General features: G+C 35.8%; 1 protein-coding gene across 1 annotated transcript in view; it reads left to right on the forward strand.

The window, feature by feature from the left end:
* LOC150103736 (E3 ubiquitin-protein ligase COP1-like) overlaps nt 1-16,279 on the forward strand; it is a 405,850-nt gene that overhangs the window by 242,499 nt on the left and 147,072 nt on the right. Inside the window, exon 12 of the mRNA XM_090396516.1 lies at nt 11,859-11,919. Within this exon, the coding sequence (XP_090252642.1) occupies nt 11,859-11,919 (61 nt within the window). The remainder of the gene's footprint in view (nt 1-11,858; nt 11,920-16,279) is intronic.

A 16,279-nucleotide genomic window follows, 5' to 3' on the forward strand; every position in this document is an offset into this window, starting at 1 on the left:
GTTTGAGTTGCCTACATTTATGTAGATATTAGCTTTACCTATAGCCAGTTAGATGACTGCTTCTGATCTGCTTGGAATGAAGTGGTTTGCTAAATTGACAATTGAAAAGGAAGCTGTGATGGAGGAGAACACAGAAGTAAACCAAGTCAGAATCAGAGGTAAGCTTGTTTTATGTGAATCATACCCAGGAAAGGTTGTAAATCTAATGTATATTTGGTACTTGTAGGTGGACTGTGGATTAGATAATCCATTCCATTTTCCCGTTCTACAGACTAAATATGATACTCTTTCAAACTACTTCAGGCCTCCATTAAGATTCATTGTTGGAAGCCCAGATAAACCATTATTCACACACTGCCTGTTATACTTCTTGATTCACTAACAAAGCACTGTCACCTTCATTCAGTTACTACTCCTCAAGCAAAAAAAACCAAAAAAACTAGTCCTTTCATCTTTACTAATCACACTCTTGTGCAGTCATCAGGGAAGGAGGAAGAAAATTGTAACTATACCAAAGCCTTATAATAAAGGATAGTAACCTACCTTCTCTGCTTGTCATTGTGCTCTTCAGCATCCAAGAACTCTGAATTTCAACAGTTTCCTGCAGTTCAGTTAAATCAGCATATGGACATATGTAATCTTTTCATCCCAGTCTGATAACTATTATTCTTTGTGATGAAGGAGACGTCCTGGTGATGATACCGGCCTCTTTTTCTTTCCTTTTCGTCTCATATTCTTTGCTCTTATTCTCCTGAGTCTTTTTTTTAATACCCTGTCTTCTAGACCACCATCCTGGAATCTGATGCCCTGCAATTGTTTGCTGGTGGTGTGACCCATGCACATCTGGAAATGGGGATCCTGGTGGTCTCTCACTACTTTGGCATATGCTTCAACAAGATGAGTGGTCTTGGATGGTCCAGCCAGGATCAATTGTTTAGCGGGTTTGAATACAGTTCAACGGTGTTGCAGTAAGTCTCCTACTCCATGGTCCAGGGACAAGGCTTAAGGCTTGCTGTTGTGGTGCATCCTGGTTAACACTGGCATTCCACTTATGAGTGCATTTATTGCTTGCTGGATAGTGGGTGCCCATGTGTGTGTGTCTTTGACAAATGTGAAGTTCCACACTGAGTAAAATATCCTTTCAGCATAAATTCTTTGTCTTCAAATTTTTAGGGTCCTCACCAGGTCTAAACCAAGTAATGATACCATAGATACATCATTTGATAACATAAGTCAGAAACAAGACGTGTTGTACCAGTGTTCCTCGTCATCTGTGCAAACATCTGAAAAGCCAATAGGAAAAATGTTGTCCTTTAATCAAAAGGGTTTAAGACTGGCAGGATCTTCCAAAACAGTTGAGAAACTACTGTCTGTCTGGTGTTATCCTTTGAAGCATCATGTTAGCAACACTCAGAAAACTACTGAAAGCAGCATCAGTAGCTGGAATACCAGTTATGATAACTACTCAATACAATAAATGCTTCTAGAAGAGTGATATCAGAATAACATCTCCTTGATGGTCCACATGAGTAGATATGTTCAGCGTTTGAAGATTAAGGAGCAACAAGTATGAAGTGCATCCTATTACTTAGGGATGATCACCTGGTTCCAACCAGGTGAACATCATCCTTACTTTTGATACAAACCTTCAGCATCTATAAAAGTAGGGTATCTCAACTGTTTTGTTACACTACATTCCTAATCATTTAGGATGCTTTATATGTCTGAAATGTGGGCATACCCAAACTGCCTGTCATGCCTCCACTATCTCTGCCCAGTGTGGTAGTAAAGAGCATGACAAAGTTTGCACTGCAAAGAAAGCTAAATGTTAGTAGTCAGAGACCATCCAACCTACTCTCATGCATGTCAGAGGAATTAAAAAAAAATTCAAAAGATCAAAACAAAATATATCAGGATGCAAAAAGGAAGCTAGCTGCCTGAAATCCTCTTATGCTGAGAAGGTGGCAGTTAAGAAAATTTTAACAGCAGCTCAAACTTGTTTGTCTATTCCACCATCAGATAATTTCACCATACCTGAACTTTATGATTGCTGGTACGAGGGTGGTCTGAAAAGTTCTTGGCCTAACAATGAAAAAACAAATTTATCATTTCAAAATTATTTTTATTTTTCAACTTAATCTTCCTTAAGACTAATACATTTATTCCAGCGATGCTCCAGTGCCATTATCCCATTCCTGTAGTAGTTCTCAGTAAGATCTGCAAAATACCCCTCTACAGCTGTAATCACCTCTTGATTTGAAGAAAAATGCTGACCAGCGAGGAAAAGGTTTAATTTTGGGAAGAGAAAGAAGTCAGAGGGAGCCAAATCTGAGGAATAGGGCAGATGTTCCCACAATTCATAGTGCAGATCCCTTAATTTTCCATTTGCCAAAAATACCTTTGTGGGCAGGTGCATTGTCCTGATGAAAGATGATTTTTTCCTTCTGCAAACGGGTCTTTTTTCACAATGATTTTTTTCGTCTAGTCTGGTTAAGATTGGAATAATATTTCCTGGTTATTGTTTTACTCTTTTCAAGATAATTAATAAACAAAATGCTTTAGCATCCCAAAAAACACCAATGCCATGACCTTTCTTGCTGATGGAACCGACTTTGTCTTCTTTGACGCCTAACAACCGTCTTCTGTCAACTATTTTGACTGCTGATTCTATGTTTGACCATCTAAACGTAAGAAAATTGACATAAATTGGGTTTTATTGGTTGAAGGATTTTAATCGATACTAAGTAAGAAATTCCAACCAGTTTCACCAACTTAACTGCTTGGCTTCTTCAGGGTGAATAAAAGAGATACAAAACAACTTAAACTGTTTGTGAAGGAATGAACCGAATACAATTGTGTTTTTTACAAATACAGAAGAACATGTACATCAAATGCATGGAGCATGTATGATGTCAGCTGTTGTTATGCAGGAACATTCTGTAATTAGCAATGAAATTTAACTCTGGAGTGCTTAGTGATCTTATGAGGAGGATCTTCCAAATATCAGCTAGAATTAATTCTTGGTTTCTATTGAGGTTGTGTTAAGAATGGATGACTGTTATGGCTTCTTTTATGTATCTGGAGTGGAAATCTTCCTCTAAATAGGGCATGGAGCTTTTGTCCTATGCCCTATTCGATGGTATGGTTTGTCCTCAAGAAATGAAAGGCTAACCCAGAATTCTCTTCTCTGTTATTGTTTACATCTCTTACGTGTTCTTTTTTTTTCTAATTTCCAAACTTCTTGAGGTTTGACCAATGTAATTTAATCCACATGAACAGGGGATGTTATAGGCATATTTGAAGATGACATGACTGTCTTTCGGAGATCTTAAAAAATGGCAGATAGTCTTTCAAGGTTTAAAAGTCACTCATATTTCATGTGGCTTGAGGAGCATAGCAATCTTTTTTGAAACTGTCCCAGCATAAGGAATGGCGATGTTGGATTTGTAACATATTTCCTCAGATTGTGGTTGTGGGGGGTCGCAGAAAAATACTTACGGATCAGTTTTTTTGGATAACCATTGTCTATCAGGGTTTTTGAACCATCGAATGGGAAAAAAAGCTCCATTCCCTATTTAGAGGAAGATTTCCACTCCAGATACATAAAAAAAGCTATAACAGTCATCCGTTCTAAACACAACCTGAATAGAAACCAAGGATTAATTCTAGCTGATATTTGGAAGACCCTCATATGAGATCATTAAGCATGCCAGAGTTAAATTTTGCTGCTAATTACAGAATGTTCCTGCGTAACAACAGTTGACACCATAGACGCTCCATGCATTTGATATACACGTTCTTCTGTATTTGTAAAAAATACAGTTATATTCGGTTCATTCCTTCATGAACAGTTTAGGTGTTTAAGTTGTTTTGTATCTCTTTTTATTCACCCTGAAGAAGCCAAACAGCTAAGTTGGTGAAACTTGTTGGTATTTCTTACTTAGTATCGATTAAAATCCTTCGACCAATAAAACCCAGTTTGTCGATTTTCTTATATTTTGACTGCTGTTTGGAATCTGGTGTATAATGATGATCCAAGTCTCATCCATAGTAATAAATCGATGCACAAAATCAGTTTTATTCTTTGATAAAACACTCCAAGCACTGTTCAGAGATTTTCATGCAAGTGCATTTTTGATCTGCTGTGAACAGGTGCAGCACCCATCTCGCCCAAAGCTTTTTCATTTGCAATTCTTCATGCAAAATATATCCTACACGTTCTTTTGAAATGCCTATAGTCTCAGCAATTTCACGCACTTTGACTCGCCGGTCATCCGATACCATATCGTGCACTTGATCAATGATTTCTGGTGACATTACACTTTTTGGACGTCCTTCATGGATCATCTTCAAGGCTGGTACAGCCATGTTTAAACTTGGCAGCCCATTTCTTAATTATTGAAAACAAAGGAGAGGAATGCCCATAAACATTTATTGAATTTCTTTTGCCGTTTAAACCTTCTTTTACGAAGAATTTTATAACTGCACAATGCTCAATTTTATCCATTTCAAGGGATACAGACAACACTTTTGCTTCATACAGCTGTATAAAACAAACTGTTTGATAGAATGACTTGCAATTTCACATGGATGCTTATGACAGATGTACCAACTTAGGAAAAAAAAAAAAAAACTCGCCAATAGTGTCGCCATCTATGGTTGAGGCCGAGAACTTTTCAGACCACTCTCATATGTCTCATGGAACACATCAGTTGCATTACCTATAGTCTCACTCATGACCAAATACAGTTCCCTTCAATGAGAACCCACTTGTCGAGAAAATTTTATTGAAAGGATATCACTGAACCACAGAAAAAATGGATATCTCTCTTTATCCAGCGAATGTTAACCAACTCAGAATGATAGATTGAAAATACAACCTCGCCCAACACAAATGGGCGAGGTTGTATCATTGAGTAAATGCTCGACAATCATGACCTCTCCCTTGTTAATAATGGAGTTAATTATCCCCTTCCATATGTCTGCTTGTATTCTGCAATAGATCTTACAATCTGCTCCCTTACCATTTTTCCACTGCTCATAGGATACTCAAGAAAACATCTATGGATGCAATCGTTTTCCTGTTATTTGTGCTGTCTTCACAGTAACCATGTTCTCCTACATGGATGCCCATTTGGAAAATGGACCAGGCTGGCTTGGAGTACTTTTCCTCTCTTGCAAAATTTTAAGCAGTCAGTCAAATATTATGAAGCAGTGAAAGATGTAACGGACTGTGTTGACCAGGCAGCAACAGCTGCAATTCCAATGAATCTCAATTTCCACTGTATCCAAAGCTTCATGGAAGTGAGTGCCAAGCAGGCAAAAAAATATCAAGACAGAGCATGTGGTATATTTTGTAGATACTCTTCCACATCAAATCTAATAGCGTTTAAACATGCTGAGGCTAAATCATGTCTTGGATTCAATTTACATCATCAGTTAATCAAAAATGCAGTGCAAAAAAACTGTACGGAATAAAATCTGGAAAATGAAAGGTAGATATAAAACACACTGTCTGACAGGTCTGGAACATAATAGAAGTTGCTGATCACGAAGTTATTATTGCAGACACTTAGGCAGAAAATTTTGCTGCCATTTCAGCAACAGCATCATATTATTCTGAATTTTTAACATTGAAAGAGAAACAGTAACAAGTATCAAGCGAAACAGTGGCTAAACAATAGGCCTGAGCTGCACAATCAACCATTCATTATACAGTCCTGTATTTATCATGTCCAATCAGATCCTAGTTCATTCCAGTAATTAAACAGCGAGTTGCATGCAATTCAACCTGTGCATGTAAAAGAAAATGACTACCAAAAGTGTGTAATTTGTATGACTCATTAAGTTCTTTAAAGGCTATCTCATCTCCTCCATATAATCCATGTATAGTACTTTGTGGATTCTGCAACTGTTGTACACAATGAAGAACCTTAATTTTGATGTGTGATTGTGCTGGATTCCCAGCCACATTGTAATCAAGCGAAATAAGACTACAGATGCAGTTGCTAGGTCAGCTCGTACTTTTTTTTTTTTTGACATACTATTTGACAGTCCCACGCAGACTACTTTTATAAGATCAAAGCTAATTACCTCCCAGTGGCATTCAGCACTAATGAACAAATTGCACAAGATTAAGCTTGAACTTAAGCATTGGCAGTCTAGTCATCTTAGAAACAGAAGGGAAGAAGTTTTTCTTGCTAGGCTCCACTTAGGTCACAGTCTGCTCAGGCAGATGTTATCAGACTCAGTCAAATTACATGACATTTTTAACTTTTTACAGAGAATTAATTTATAAACAAAGACATTTGGTTATAAATTATATTTATGTGTAGATTCTACATTGCTTAACATATATATTTGTACACGTTATTTACTAATTTATCTCTTTATGGCTATTTATTAATAATTTGTGTACTGCTGTAACCTTTGATATGGCATAGTATGACCTTTGCTGTCCTTGCACCAATAAACCATAAATCAACCAATCAACCAACCAAATCTATTTAAATCATACTGCAGGTTATCCCCACATCACTTTTTATTAGCTGTTGCCCTCCACAATTCTGTACGATCATCAATAAATAATTGAATATTCCTTTGCAAATAATTCTTTGGAGCCTGTGTAGCTCAGTGGATGTGGCGTTTGCACACCACGGCGCTTGGCCGCATGAAGGAAGACTTGGTTTCGAGTCTGGTCGACGACTAGAGGAAATTTTTCCAAGCCTTTTTTCGACCGGTTTCCGAGTTAGTCGATCTCTGGCATGGGCAAGCGGGTTTTTCCTCCCGGAAACTCTGGTTTTTCGTCCCGTAAACTCAAGAAAATCGACCGTAGAACCCACATTATTTCAGACATTAAATATATTGTGTTAAGGTTAGGGACCACGAGATGGCTGCACATTTGAGCCGTCTCTCTTCACTGTGTACCGCTTAATTAGTGATAGCCTTGGGCCACCTATCTCTGATTGGTACCAGTAGAGATTGAACTGCCCACTCAGTCTCCAAAAGTTAGATAGGGCTAAATGGCCTTGCGTACTCCCGTACACGGGAATAAAAAGGCGTTAGCTGATTTTTTTTTTTTTAAATAATTCTTTGTATCATTAATATGCAAATTAAATAGCATAGCTCAAGTACAAAATCCTCAGACACTATACTAGTTGCATGCATTCTCCTGGATTATCCTCCATCATATTACCCCTTTCTGATGGTCTTTCTGGTTACTAGTCACCCTCTTATTTCATGTCACCATCTTCATATCCATTTCAGTTGCCTCAGTTTACATAACAGGATTTATTGCAGCATCCTGTCAAATGCTTTTGCAAAGTCCAGTACTGTCATAGTCTAGCTTTTTTTTTTTTTACTGAACTCTGATATCTCTTTATTATTAAAAAATGAGTAAATTACCCTCTAGAAAGCTGTGCTCTCCCATAGGGTATCTACCCATTCCTGAATTCTGCCTTTAACCAACTTTTCCAATATCTTATTCACTACTCCTGAAGTACACTTGGTCTGTAATTTGCTGCTTCTGTCTTGAACCCTCCTTTATGCAAAGGGATCTTGCCCTCTTTATACTTCCTCAGGACCTTGTAAGGAATATGCTAGAGAATCCTAGCAACACACTCAAGGCAATTATCCAATTTAATCCCATGGTTGTATTTGCATTGGTAATTTATAATATGCTAAGCACCTCCAGTTTGCCTGTCTGTCCTCATATCAGTTAACAACTGCACTATCTCCACCTGGAATAAGTGTTTGCAAAGTAACACACTATTTCTTATGCTTCCATTACCTACTACCATCAGCACTCGTTAAAGTTATCCTTCCATAACTAATTCTTTTTTTTTCTCTTTTAATATTGATCACATACATAAGATGGAGAACCAGTAGCGTATCAGCACCTTGTATGAAAGGCAAGTGAGGATTAGAATGAAGAAATCTGTTGATGTTTTTCTTGAAGAGTTGGGGGATTGTAGTTCTTCAGAAACACTTTATGAAGAAGGCTCTTCTAGAGATTAAATGTGAAAAAGAAGCTGGTTCGGTGTGTTTGTGGTTGTACTGAAAAGGAATGTTAGACATCTGCTTCTCTGGTTTCAACAGGCCCAATGTAGGGCCTGTTTCAAAGTAGAGAATGATGGCTGCCAGTTCAGTGGATCCAGTTTCCATAAAGTACATGCAGAAAAGACACAGAGCTGAAATGTTGCATCTGAGAGAGAAAAAAAGGATGAAGCGAGTCTGTGAGGAAGGGATCATCTATGAGCCAAGTTGGACTCCAGACAGCATCAAGAATTTTTAGGAAGATTTTAGGTGCATCACCCCAAAACTTGCTAAATAGTATTCCAGATAGTCATTGCTCTGCAAATCTCAAGAGTTGTAACACAGTTCTGCAAACCTTTCTGTAGTACATGTGTTGTGGGTGATGTAGGCTAAGAGAGCCATGGATCTCGATTGACAGAATTCATAGTGAATGATATAATCACGTAATCACAAGAAAGATATTTATTTAACCAAATATTTCGGTCTGGAAATAGCAGACCATCGTCGGTGGTATTACAAGAACAGTTTAAAAAATATACAAGCTAGAATACTAACAATAGATCGTTGATCATTGTTAGTATTCTAGCTTGTATATTTTTTAAACTGTTCTTGTAATACCACCGACGATGGTCTGCTATTTCCAGACCGAAATATTTGGTTAAATAAATATCTTTCTTGTGATTACGTGATTATATCATTCAGTCTTATGTCGCAAGTATCCTTAAAACAACAGAATTCATAGTGGTAGTTGCTGATTAACTGGTGAGCCTCTGTTAGTGAAGTTGACTTGATTCTTGACTATTCTTGCTTTCATGCAATAGGATGTGCCAGCCAAGTATAGAAGGTTGTAGAGATGATAAAGGACAAGTATTATCTCCAGTGCATAACATTTGAATACAATTAACTGATGCATAATGAATTCTTTGGGATTATTTCCTTTTGATTTTTTCTGCTAATTTCCTGTCATCTGATTTTGTGTGGTAGTCACGTCACATCTCTTGCTGTTTTGTATTGCTAATCACCTCTTTATTTTCTTTCTGCATTTTTTTTTTTTTGCAGCTCATGCTTACTAACTTCTGTATTTAATTCCAATATGTTTTATCTTTATGATCTTATAAGTTTATTATAATCAATAGCTTTTTAGTTCCATACAGTTATTCTTAACTGAAAATTTCACAGGTTCAGCAACCTCCATATTATTAATAGTCACAGTAGGATATTGCCCTCCTACATGGGGATCTACAATCATAAAGGACAGTTTATCTTCATTAATGAATTTAATTAGATTCAACCAAATGTTATGGTTTGACATTAAATTGTTGTCATTAAAAATAACTAAGATTATTAGTAATCTGAGCCTCCATAGCTCAGTCAGTATAGACGAAGCTCTTTGGTCAGAAAAACCTGGGTTCGATTCCTGTCAGTGATGTGAGGAATCTTTATTGGGTCTCTTTCGACTAAAGGTGAGTCGAAAGAGACATAGTTAGACAGTCTCATACAGATGTGGAGGGTTTTTCTCCAAGTGACTCAGGTTTTTTTTTCATCCCTCAAAACAGGCAAACCAGTCCTGTGAACACACATGGTTACAATCATAAAATATACTATAGCAAGGAAGGCAACGGGAAACCACCTTGCTCATATCATCTCCCTTATGGTAGTATATAGTTACCCCCACCAGCCATATGGCTGATAGGATAGTGTAAAATGCGATGCAGTAGGATTTTTCCTCATTTTGCATAGACTTTTACATTGGTTGCAACTCGTAAACAAGCCCAACAAATTTTGTATTAATGATGTAAATATTGATGTAAAAACCCCAAGGAATTAATATGCAAGCAAGATTGTACAAAACAGTAAATGTTAAATTGAAAGATTCAAGGGCAATGCCTTAGAAATTGGCATAGTATTGATGTAGGAATTGTATGCAATGTAAGTGAATTTTAACGTGTTCAGAGTCAGCCTGATACCACCTTCAAGGACAGTGATAAAAGGCGGTATATTTCTGAAGTGGTTCCGCCTTTTTCAAAATAGGATTAAGTGTGTATATTCGGTGAGAACTAAAAGTGAGCTTTAATTTGAAGGTCAAGATGGTTTGCGCAGGAATGTTCGGGGGGGGCCTCGATTCTTCGTCCAGAGACCCAAGAAAATTGTATAAAGGTCATCTGAGAATGAAAAAAAAGAGGAGGAAGAGAAGAGAGAACTTCAGATCGAGTCGATTTGTCGTGTTTGTCGATCTGGTTGAAGGCCGCGAGAGACAGCCACGGAGGTCGTGAAACTACCGAGGGAGAAGAGAAGCTGGACCAGCATGCATTGCCAATAGGACAGTCTGCTAAGTGCCTCAATCGTCGGACCCCTTTGGCCGATTCATAGACATCGGGAAAAATGTGTTCCAAGTCCCGCAAGCCAGACAACGGAATCTTTGCATGGAAGTCAAAACCTGAAATGGATGGGAAGCCAAAGGAACCTAAGAAGGAACTAGGAATGGGTGTATAATAGTGTTAAAGAAGATATGTGAGTAAATTTTGTTGTGTTTGCTGATGATATGTGAAATTGACTGAGAATCCACAGGACATTTATTGTGCTTAACATAGGTCATAGTTCAGGACTGGAAAGTTAGTCTAAGAATAGTTTGTTTACAAATATAGTTGGAATTACTAATAAATCATACAGCATGATAATCCTTGAATTGAAATGGGCTGATAGTTTTTCTTTGAGTGTTGCTATAATACATTGCTTGACTCCGTGCATTAACTAAATGTTAAATTGCTGAAGTTTTAAGATTAGAGTGGAGTTATTAGAGAACCCTTCCCTATTGTATGATTTTGTATAATTGCAGTTTAGTGTAAATAAATGTTTGTTTTGTTTACAAAGTGTGCCGCCTAATCTTTATGCAGTGCACTGTTTCTAAATAAACACAAACCTGTGACGAAGGAATTTAAAATTACCCATGATTGTTTAAAAAAAACAGGGCTTTAGCATAATTTCAGAGTGAACTCTACTGGAAGTATAATTATATCTTATACCACAAGGAGAGCACTGGTGGCACAGTTGATAAATCTAAATAAATTTCCAGAGTTCTCCCAGTATAGGAAAAATACTAGTCCCTGGAGTAAAGTTAATAAAGGAAAAGAAGATAAAGGATAAAGAGTTAATAAAGCAGTAGAGAAATTAATAAAAAGTAAAAATATCAGAGAAAAGATTAATAGTAAAAACTACAAATAAGTAGAGAGAAACACCAGAAAAATATTACAATAGGATTAGTAATCTGATTGAAATAACAAAGTTTCAAGCTTGAAGTTCTACCATGAGAATTACATAAACATATTTATCCACCTAAGTAATAGATGAGTTTCATGGTAATGTTAATACTGCGCAACCATTTTGTTTCTTGGAGTCTTGATATGGCTGAATGCTGTGATTGGATCCTAGAACAAAATCTTTTCAACTTCTCCTTTTTTTATCAGCATGTGATATGGTGATATTTTCACCCAAATTTCATAATAAAGCAGAAACGTAAATGAATTTGAATTCTGGTGTAATATTTATGAACCTGAACTTGACAAGTGGTAAAGATTACATAGCAAATTTGTCTTGTTTAATTGTGAAGATTAAACTATAATCTTCACAATTAACTGCGGTAAGTGGCTAATGGCATTATTAAATAATGAAATCTCTTTGCCTTTGGCTTATTTTAGGTTAAAATAATAAGCTGTAATCTGAATAAAAAGTTAATCTACTTTATTAGAATGTTTTATTATAACATCACAATTTTATACTATATTCTCAAAAGCACATTTTTTCTGCTCTCTTTCAAATCTGTTTAGCATAGAGTTTGACAAGGACAATGAATTTTTTGCTATAGCAGGAGTAACAAAAAAAATAAAGGTAAGTATTAGTTTACTTTGCTTGAGTATCTGTATTCTCTAATATACTGTGCTTGACATTTTTTGTCAGAATAATGCCAAGTCTAATTGCTTTAATAAAGTTCTCAGTTAAAATAAAATAAATATCTTTTAAATAAACTAAATATAGCCTTTGCTTTGATTGTTATAATTATGTCTACACAATTGTAATTAAAAGATACCATATCAGATGAGAATGTTGCACATTTACTTATTGAGATATATATTGCACACTACATGCAAATTTGCCAGTCACCTGTGCAAGTTTTTAAATTAGCAATTTTTGCCCTTGATACTAAAAAGGTTCCCCACCCCTGATGTAGAATATAATCATCTTAGACTAGCTTTGATTTACTACTCCAGGACATTCCAACAGTGTTAGTGCTCAGCAGAGTCGAGTCAAAGCCTCACACATATCAAGGCAAGTTTTTCATATGATCCTGTGTTATAGATAGGACAACATGAAAAAGATGTTACAATGATATTTTAGCCCTCTTGTACAAAGAATTTTATTAATTCAAGTAAAGTGAAAACGAAATGTCTAGAATATGAATAAATGGAGCTAAGAAAGTGCTCATCTGCTCTTCCATGATAAGTGACAATTTTTAGACAAGAATTAAAAAAGGAGTAAAAAAAAAGTGTGTTTGTTTTCCTTATGTAATTCTAATGCTGTAGCTTGTTTTGTGTTGTAAATATTTTGATACATATTGTACCTGTTCGGCATATCATCATTACAAATGTCTGTTTCATTGATTTTGTTATAATGGAATACTACCAATATGAATAAGGATACACATGCATAATTATCATTAGTAATTGGTAACATTGCATATTACCAATTATTATTATGTTAACTGGCTTATTTCACACCACATGGTGGATATTAAAACTTAAAAAGTTATATATATATATATAAAGTTATAGATTTTATTTTCCCAAAACATAATTTCTTACATTGATTCTAAATTATAATCTAAATGTTTTTAGATTATTGCCTTTAGTTGCCTTTTTTGTAACTCAATGAAACATATAGGTGGTGTAAGGAAGTTTTTTTTTAATCATTTTAGTATTGTTTTACATTTTTATTTATCTGGAAACCCTTCTCTAAAACCAAACATAGAACGTTTAAGGCTACTCCAGGTATCCAGTAAGTAAGTGGAGCTATGGTGATTTCATACTTTTTCTTCTTCAATTCCATCTAAGACGGGTTGAATCTTCTCTTGAGCAGGATCTTCCAGTCTTCTCTATTCCTTGCTGTTCGAAAAAAGTTCCTTATATGTTCTGCATCCTGAGATATTCTTTATTAATTTCAGACAGGTAATTCTTGGTCTTCCGGGTCTTCTTTTTTCAGTTGGAAAAGTATTGATTAGGACGTTAGGAAGTCTGTCTGTCTGCGTCCATGCATACATTTTTCTTAAGCATTTCATTTCAAATGTCAGCAGTTTTTTCTCTTCTCTTTTTTTAACTGTCCACGCTTCTGCTCCATAGATGACTGTTGGTATAATTATTGCTTCATATAATTTGATTTTGGCTTGCTTAGATATCTTGTTTGTTTTCCAGATTTTCTGTAATTTTCCCATGGTGGTCCATCCTATCGCTATTCTGTGTTTGATTGTTTTGACTTCATCTATTGTTTCTGTTAGTTTTGATCCAAGGTATATGAAGTTGTCTACTTGTTCTATTTGTTCTCCGTTTAGGGTGGCTGAGATGGTAGTTCTGTTCCTCCCTATTTTGATCACTTTTGTCTTTTGTATATTTATTGACATATCATATGTTTTACAGGTTTCATTTAGTTTGTTGATCAACTTTTGTAGTTCATTTGGGGTTCTTGCAAGAAGGACGAGATCATCTGCATATTTGATATTATTTATGTTTAAACCATTGACATTGATTCCAGGCTCATTGTCTATTGCCTTCTTTACAACTTCTTCTAGATATATGTTGAATAGGCATGGGGATAATGGGCATCCTTACATTACTCCTTTTTGGATCTCTATGGGTTCTGTTGTGAGTGTGTCCTTTTTAATTATTGCATTTGTCTTAGAGTAATATTTTATCAGAAACTGTATTATATATTTGTCTATTGCTTTTTCTAGTAGAATTTTAAGAAGGATTTCTCTGTTGATGTTATCAAAAGCTTGTTTCAAGTCCACAAAACAACAACATAGTTCTTTATGGTCTTCCCAGCTGAGCTCTGCTAGTTGGTGCAATGTGAAAATTTGGTCTATTGTTGAATAGTTTCCTCGGAAACCAGCTTGTTCTATGCCTATTATTTCTTCTTTGGTGTTTTTTAATCTATTTTGTATAATTCTTATGAATATTTTATAGGTGTCAGTGAATAAATTGATTGGTCTGTAATTTCTGCAGTCTCTTTTGTCTCCTTTCTTGTATATTGGGATGATCTTTCCAGTTCTCCAGTCATCTGGGATCTCTCCTGTTTGTAGTATTTTATTGAATAGGGTTGTTAAATATTCTATTGATATGCTGCCTCCATATGACCACAGTTCAGTAGGGATAGTATCAATGCCTGGTGCTTTGTTTTTCATCTGTTTTATAACTTCTTGTAAAATTTTTGGGTGATCATTATTTTCTTCTATTGTTGATATTGTAGTTTTGTTTCCTTGGTGGAAGATAGTCTTAAAATGGTTTGACCAGATTTTTCTTATATATTCAATATTCCCGGTTTCAGTCATCTTGTTGTTTATCATTGTTACTGCTTTTGCTGAGAATTCCTTTGTAATTTCTCTTACAGTATCATGGACGACTTTTAGGTTGTTTTGTTGGTATGCTTCTTGGCATTTCTTAGCTTTTTTCTTCTAAGCATTTTTCTTTGGCTTTTTTGCATAGGTTATCAACTTTATTTTTAGTGCTCTATATTTTTCTCTATTCTCTTCATTGTTTTGTTGGTTGACAAGTATCTTGGCCTCTCTTTTCTCTTCTATGGTAACTATGATTTCTTGGGTTATCCACTGTTTATTTTGGGTTTGGAGCCTAGAGTGTCTTTTGCAATTGATAACACTGTTTCTTTTCCTTCCCAGTATTTTCTGCTGTTCTGGAAGATGGAGGGTTTTAATTTCAAGCACATCTGTTCTAAAAATCGACTTCTGCTTGAGCTCTCTTTTAGTTTTGATAGGTTGATGTTTTCTTCTCTTCTGATATTATTTTTCCTGTTGAATTTTATCTTTACTTTGGTAGTTAATATTTTGTGGTCAGTGTCAAAATCAAAACTTCTTAATGTTCATACATTATTTACTGATCTTTTCCATTGTTTGTTTATGATGATATAGTCTATGCAGTTCTTTATATTACCATCTGGGGATGTCCATGTATATTTATTATTAGGGCGTTGATAGAACAATGTGTTTGTAATCATTAGATCGTTTGCTTTACAGAAGTAGAGTAATTGTTCTCCTCTGTCGTTAAGCTCTCCGTATCCAAATTTATTTCCCCATCGCATCTTTTTTGTCTGCTGTGAACTGTCCTATTTTAGCATTAAAATCTCCCATCACTATCATGAGTTCTCTATTTTTGGGATTATCTATTTTCTGTTGTAGTTACTATCCGCTGAATGGTTACTATCTGATGCATATATTTGGATTATTTTAATTGTTTGACCTTTTTCTTTTGCTTGAAGTTTGGCTGTGATTATTCTAGGAGACACTGGGTTTATTTTCAATTACTGAGTGTAAGTTTCTTTTCAATTAATAATGCAACTCCTTCTCTGTGTATGTTATCTTTTCTTCCTGAGAAGTACAGTCTTCCTTCTGGTAAATCCATGAATCCATCTCTGCACCAATGTGTCTCTTATAAACCTAAAATACTCCATTTCAGTCTTTTTAAATTTTCCTGGACTAATTGCAATTTTCCAGGTCGGTATAGTGATCTTATGTTGAGGTATAGTATCTTATGTTACATATTTCACATCCTTAGCTGACCACATTGCTGATTTCTCACCTACTCTATGTGGCCTTTGAGTAGGCGCATCGGTTGTCCTGTATGCAGTAGCACTATCTTGGTTTGTAGACGTTCTCCTGCTCATGAAAGTTACTAGCATAATAATGTAGCCAGCTTGCCATGCCTCTGCTACATCCTTTGGTCCACGGCTCTTTATTCTTTATTCAGAGCAACCCATTTGGGTTTCCCCCATCCACCACCCAGGGACGTGCCTTGTAGGAGTGTGTGGTCTCCCCCAAGTGACATTCACAAATATCCTACCTAGTGACATTCACAAATATCCACACTGAATCCAGAATTCAAACCCATAGCCTGTTGGTTGGAGAGTGGGCCAACCATCCTGCTTTATTTGGAGACATAAAGTAGGTATTATCGTGTGCCATTCCCAG

Source organism: Typopeltis vanoorti, chromosome 8 (genome assembly GCF_054136105.1).
Source record: "Typopeltis vanoorti isolate ZY-2024b chromosome 8, IOZ_Tvanoo_1.0, whole genome shotgun sequence".
NCBI lineage: Eukaryota > Metazoa > Arthropoda > Arachnida > Uropygi > Thelyphonidae > Typopeltis > Typopeltis vanoorti.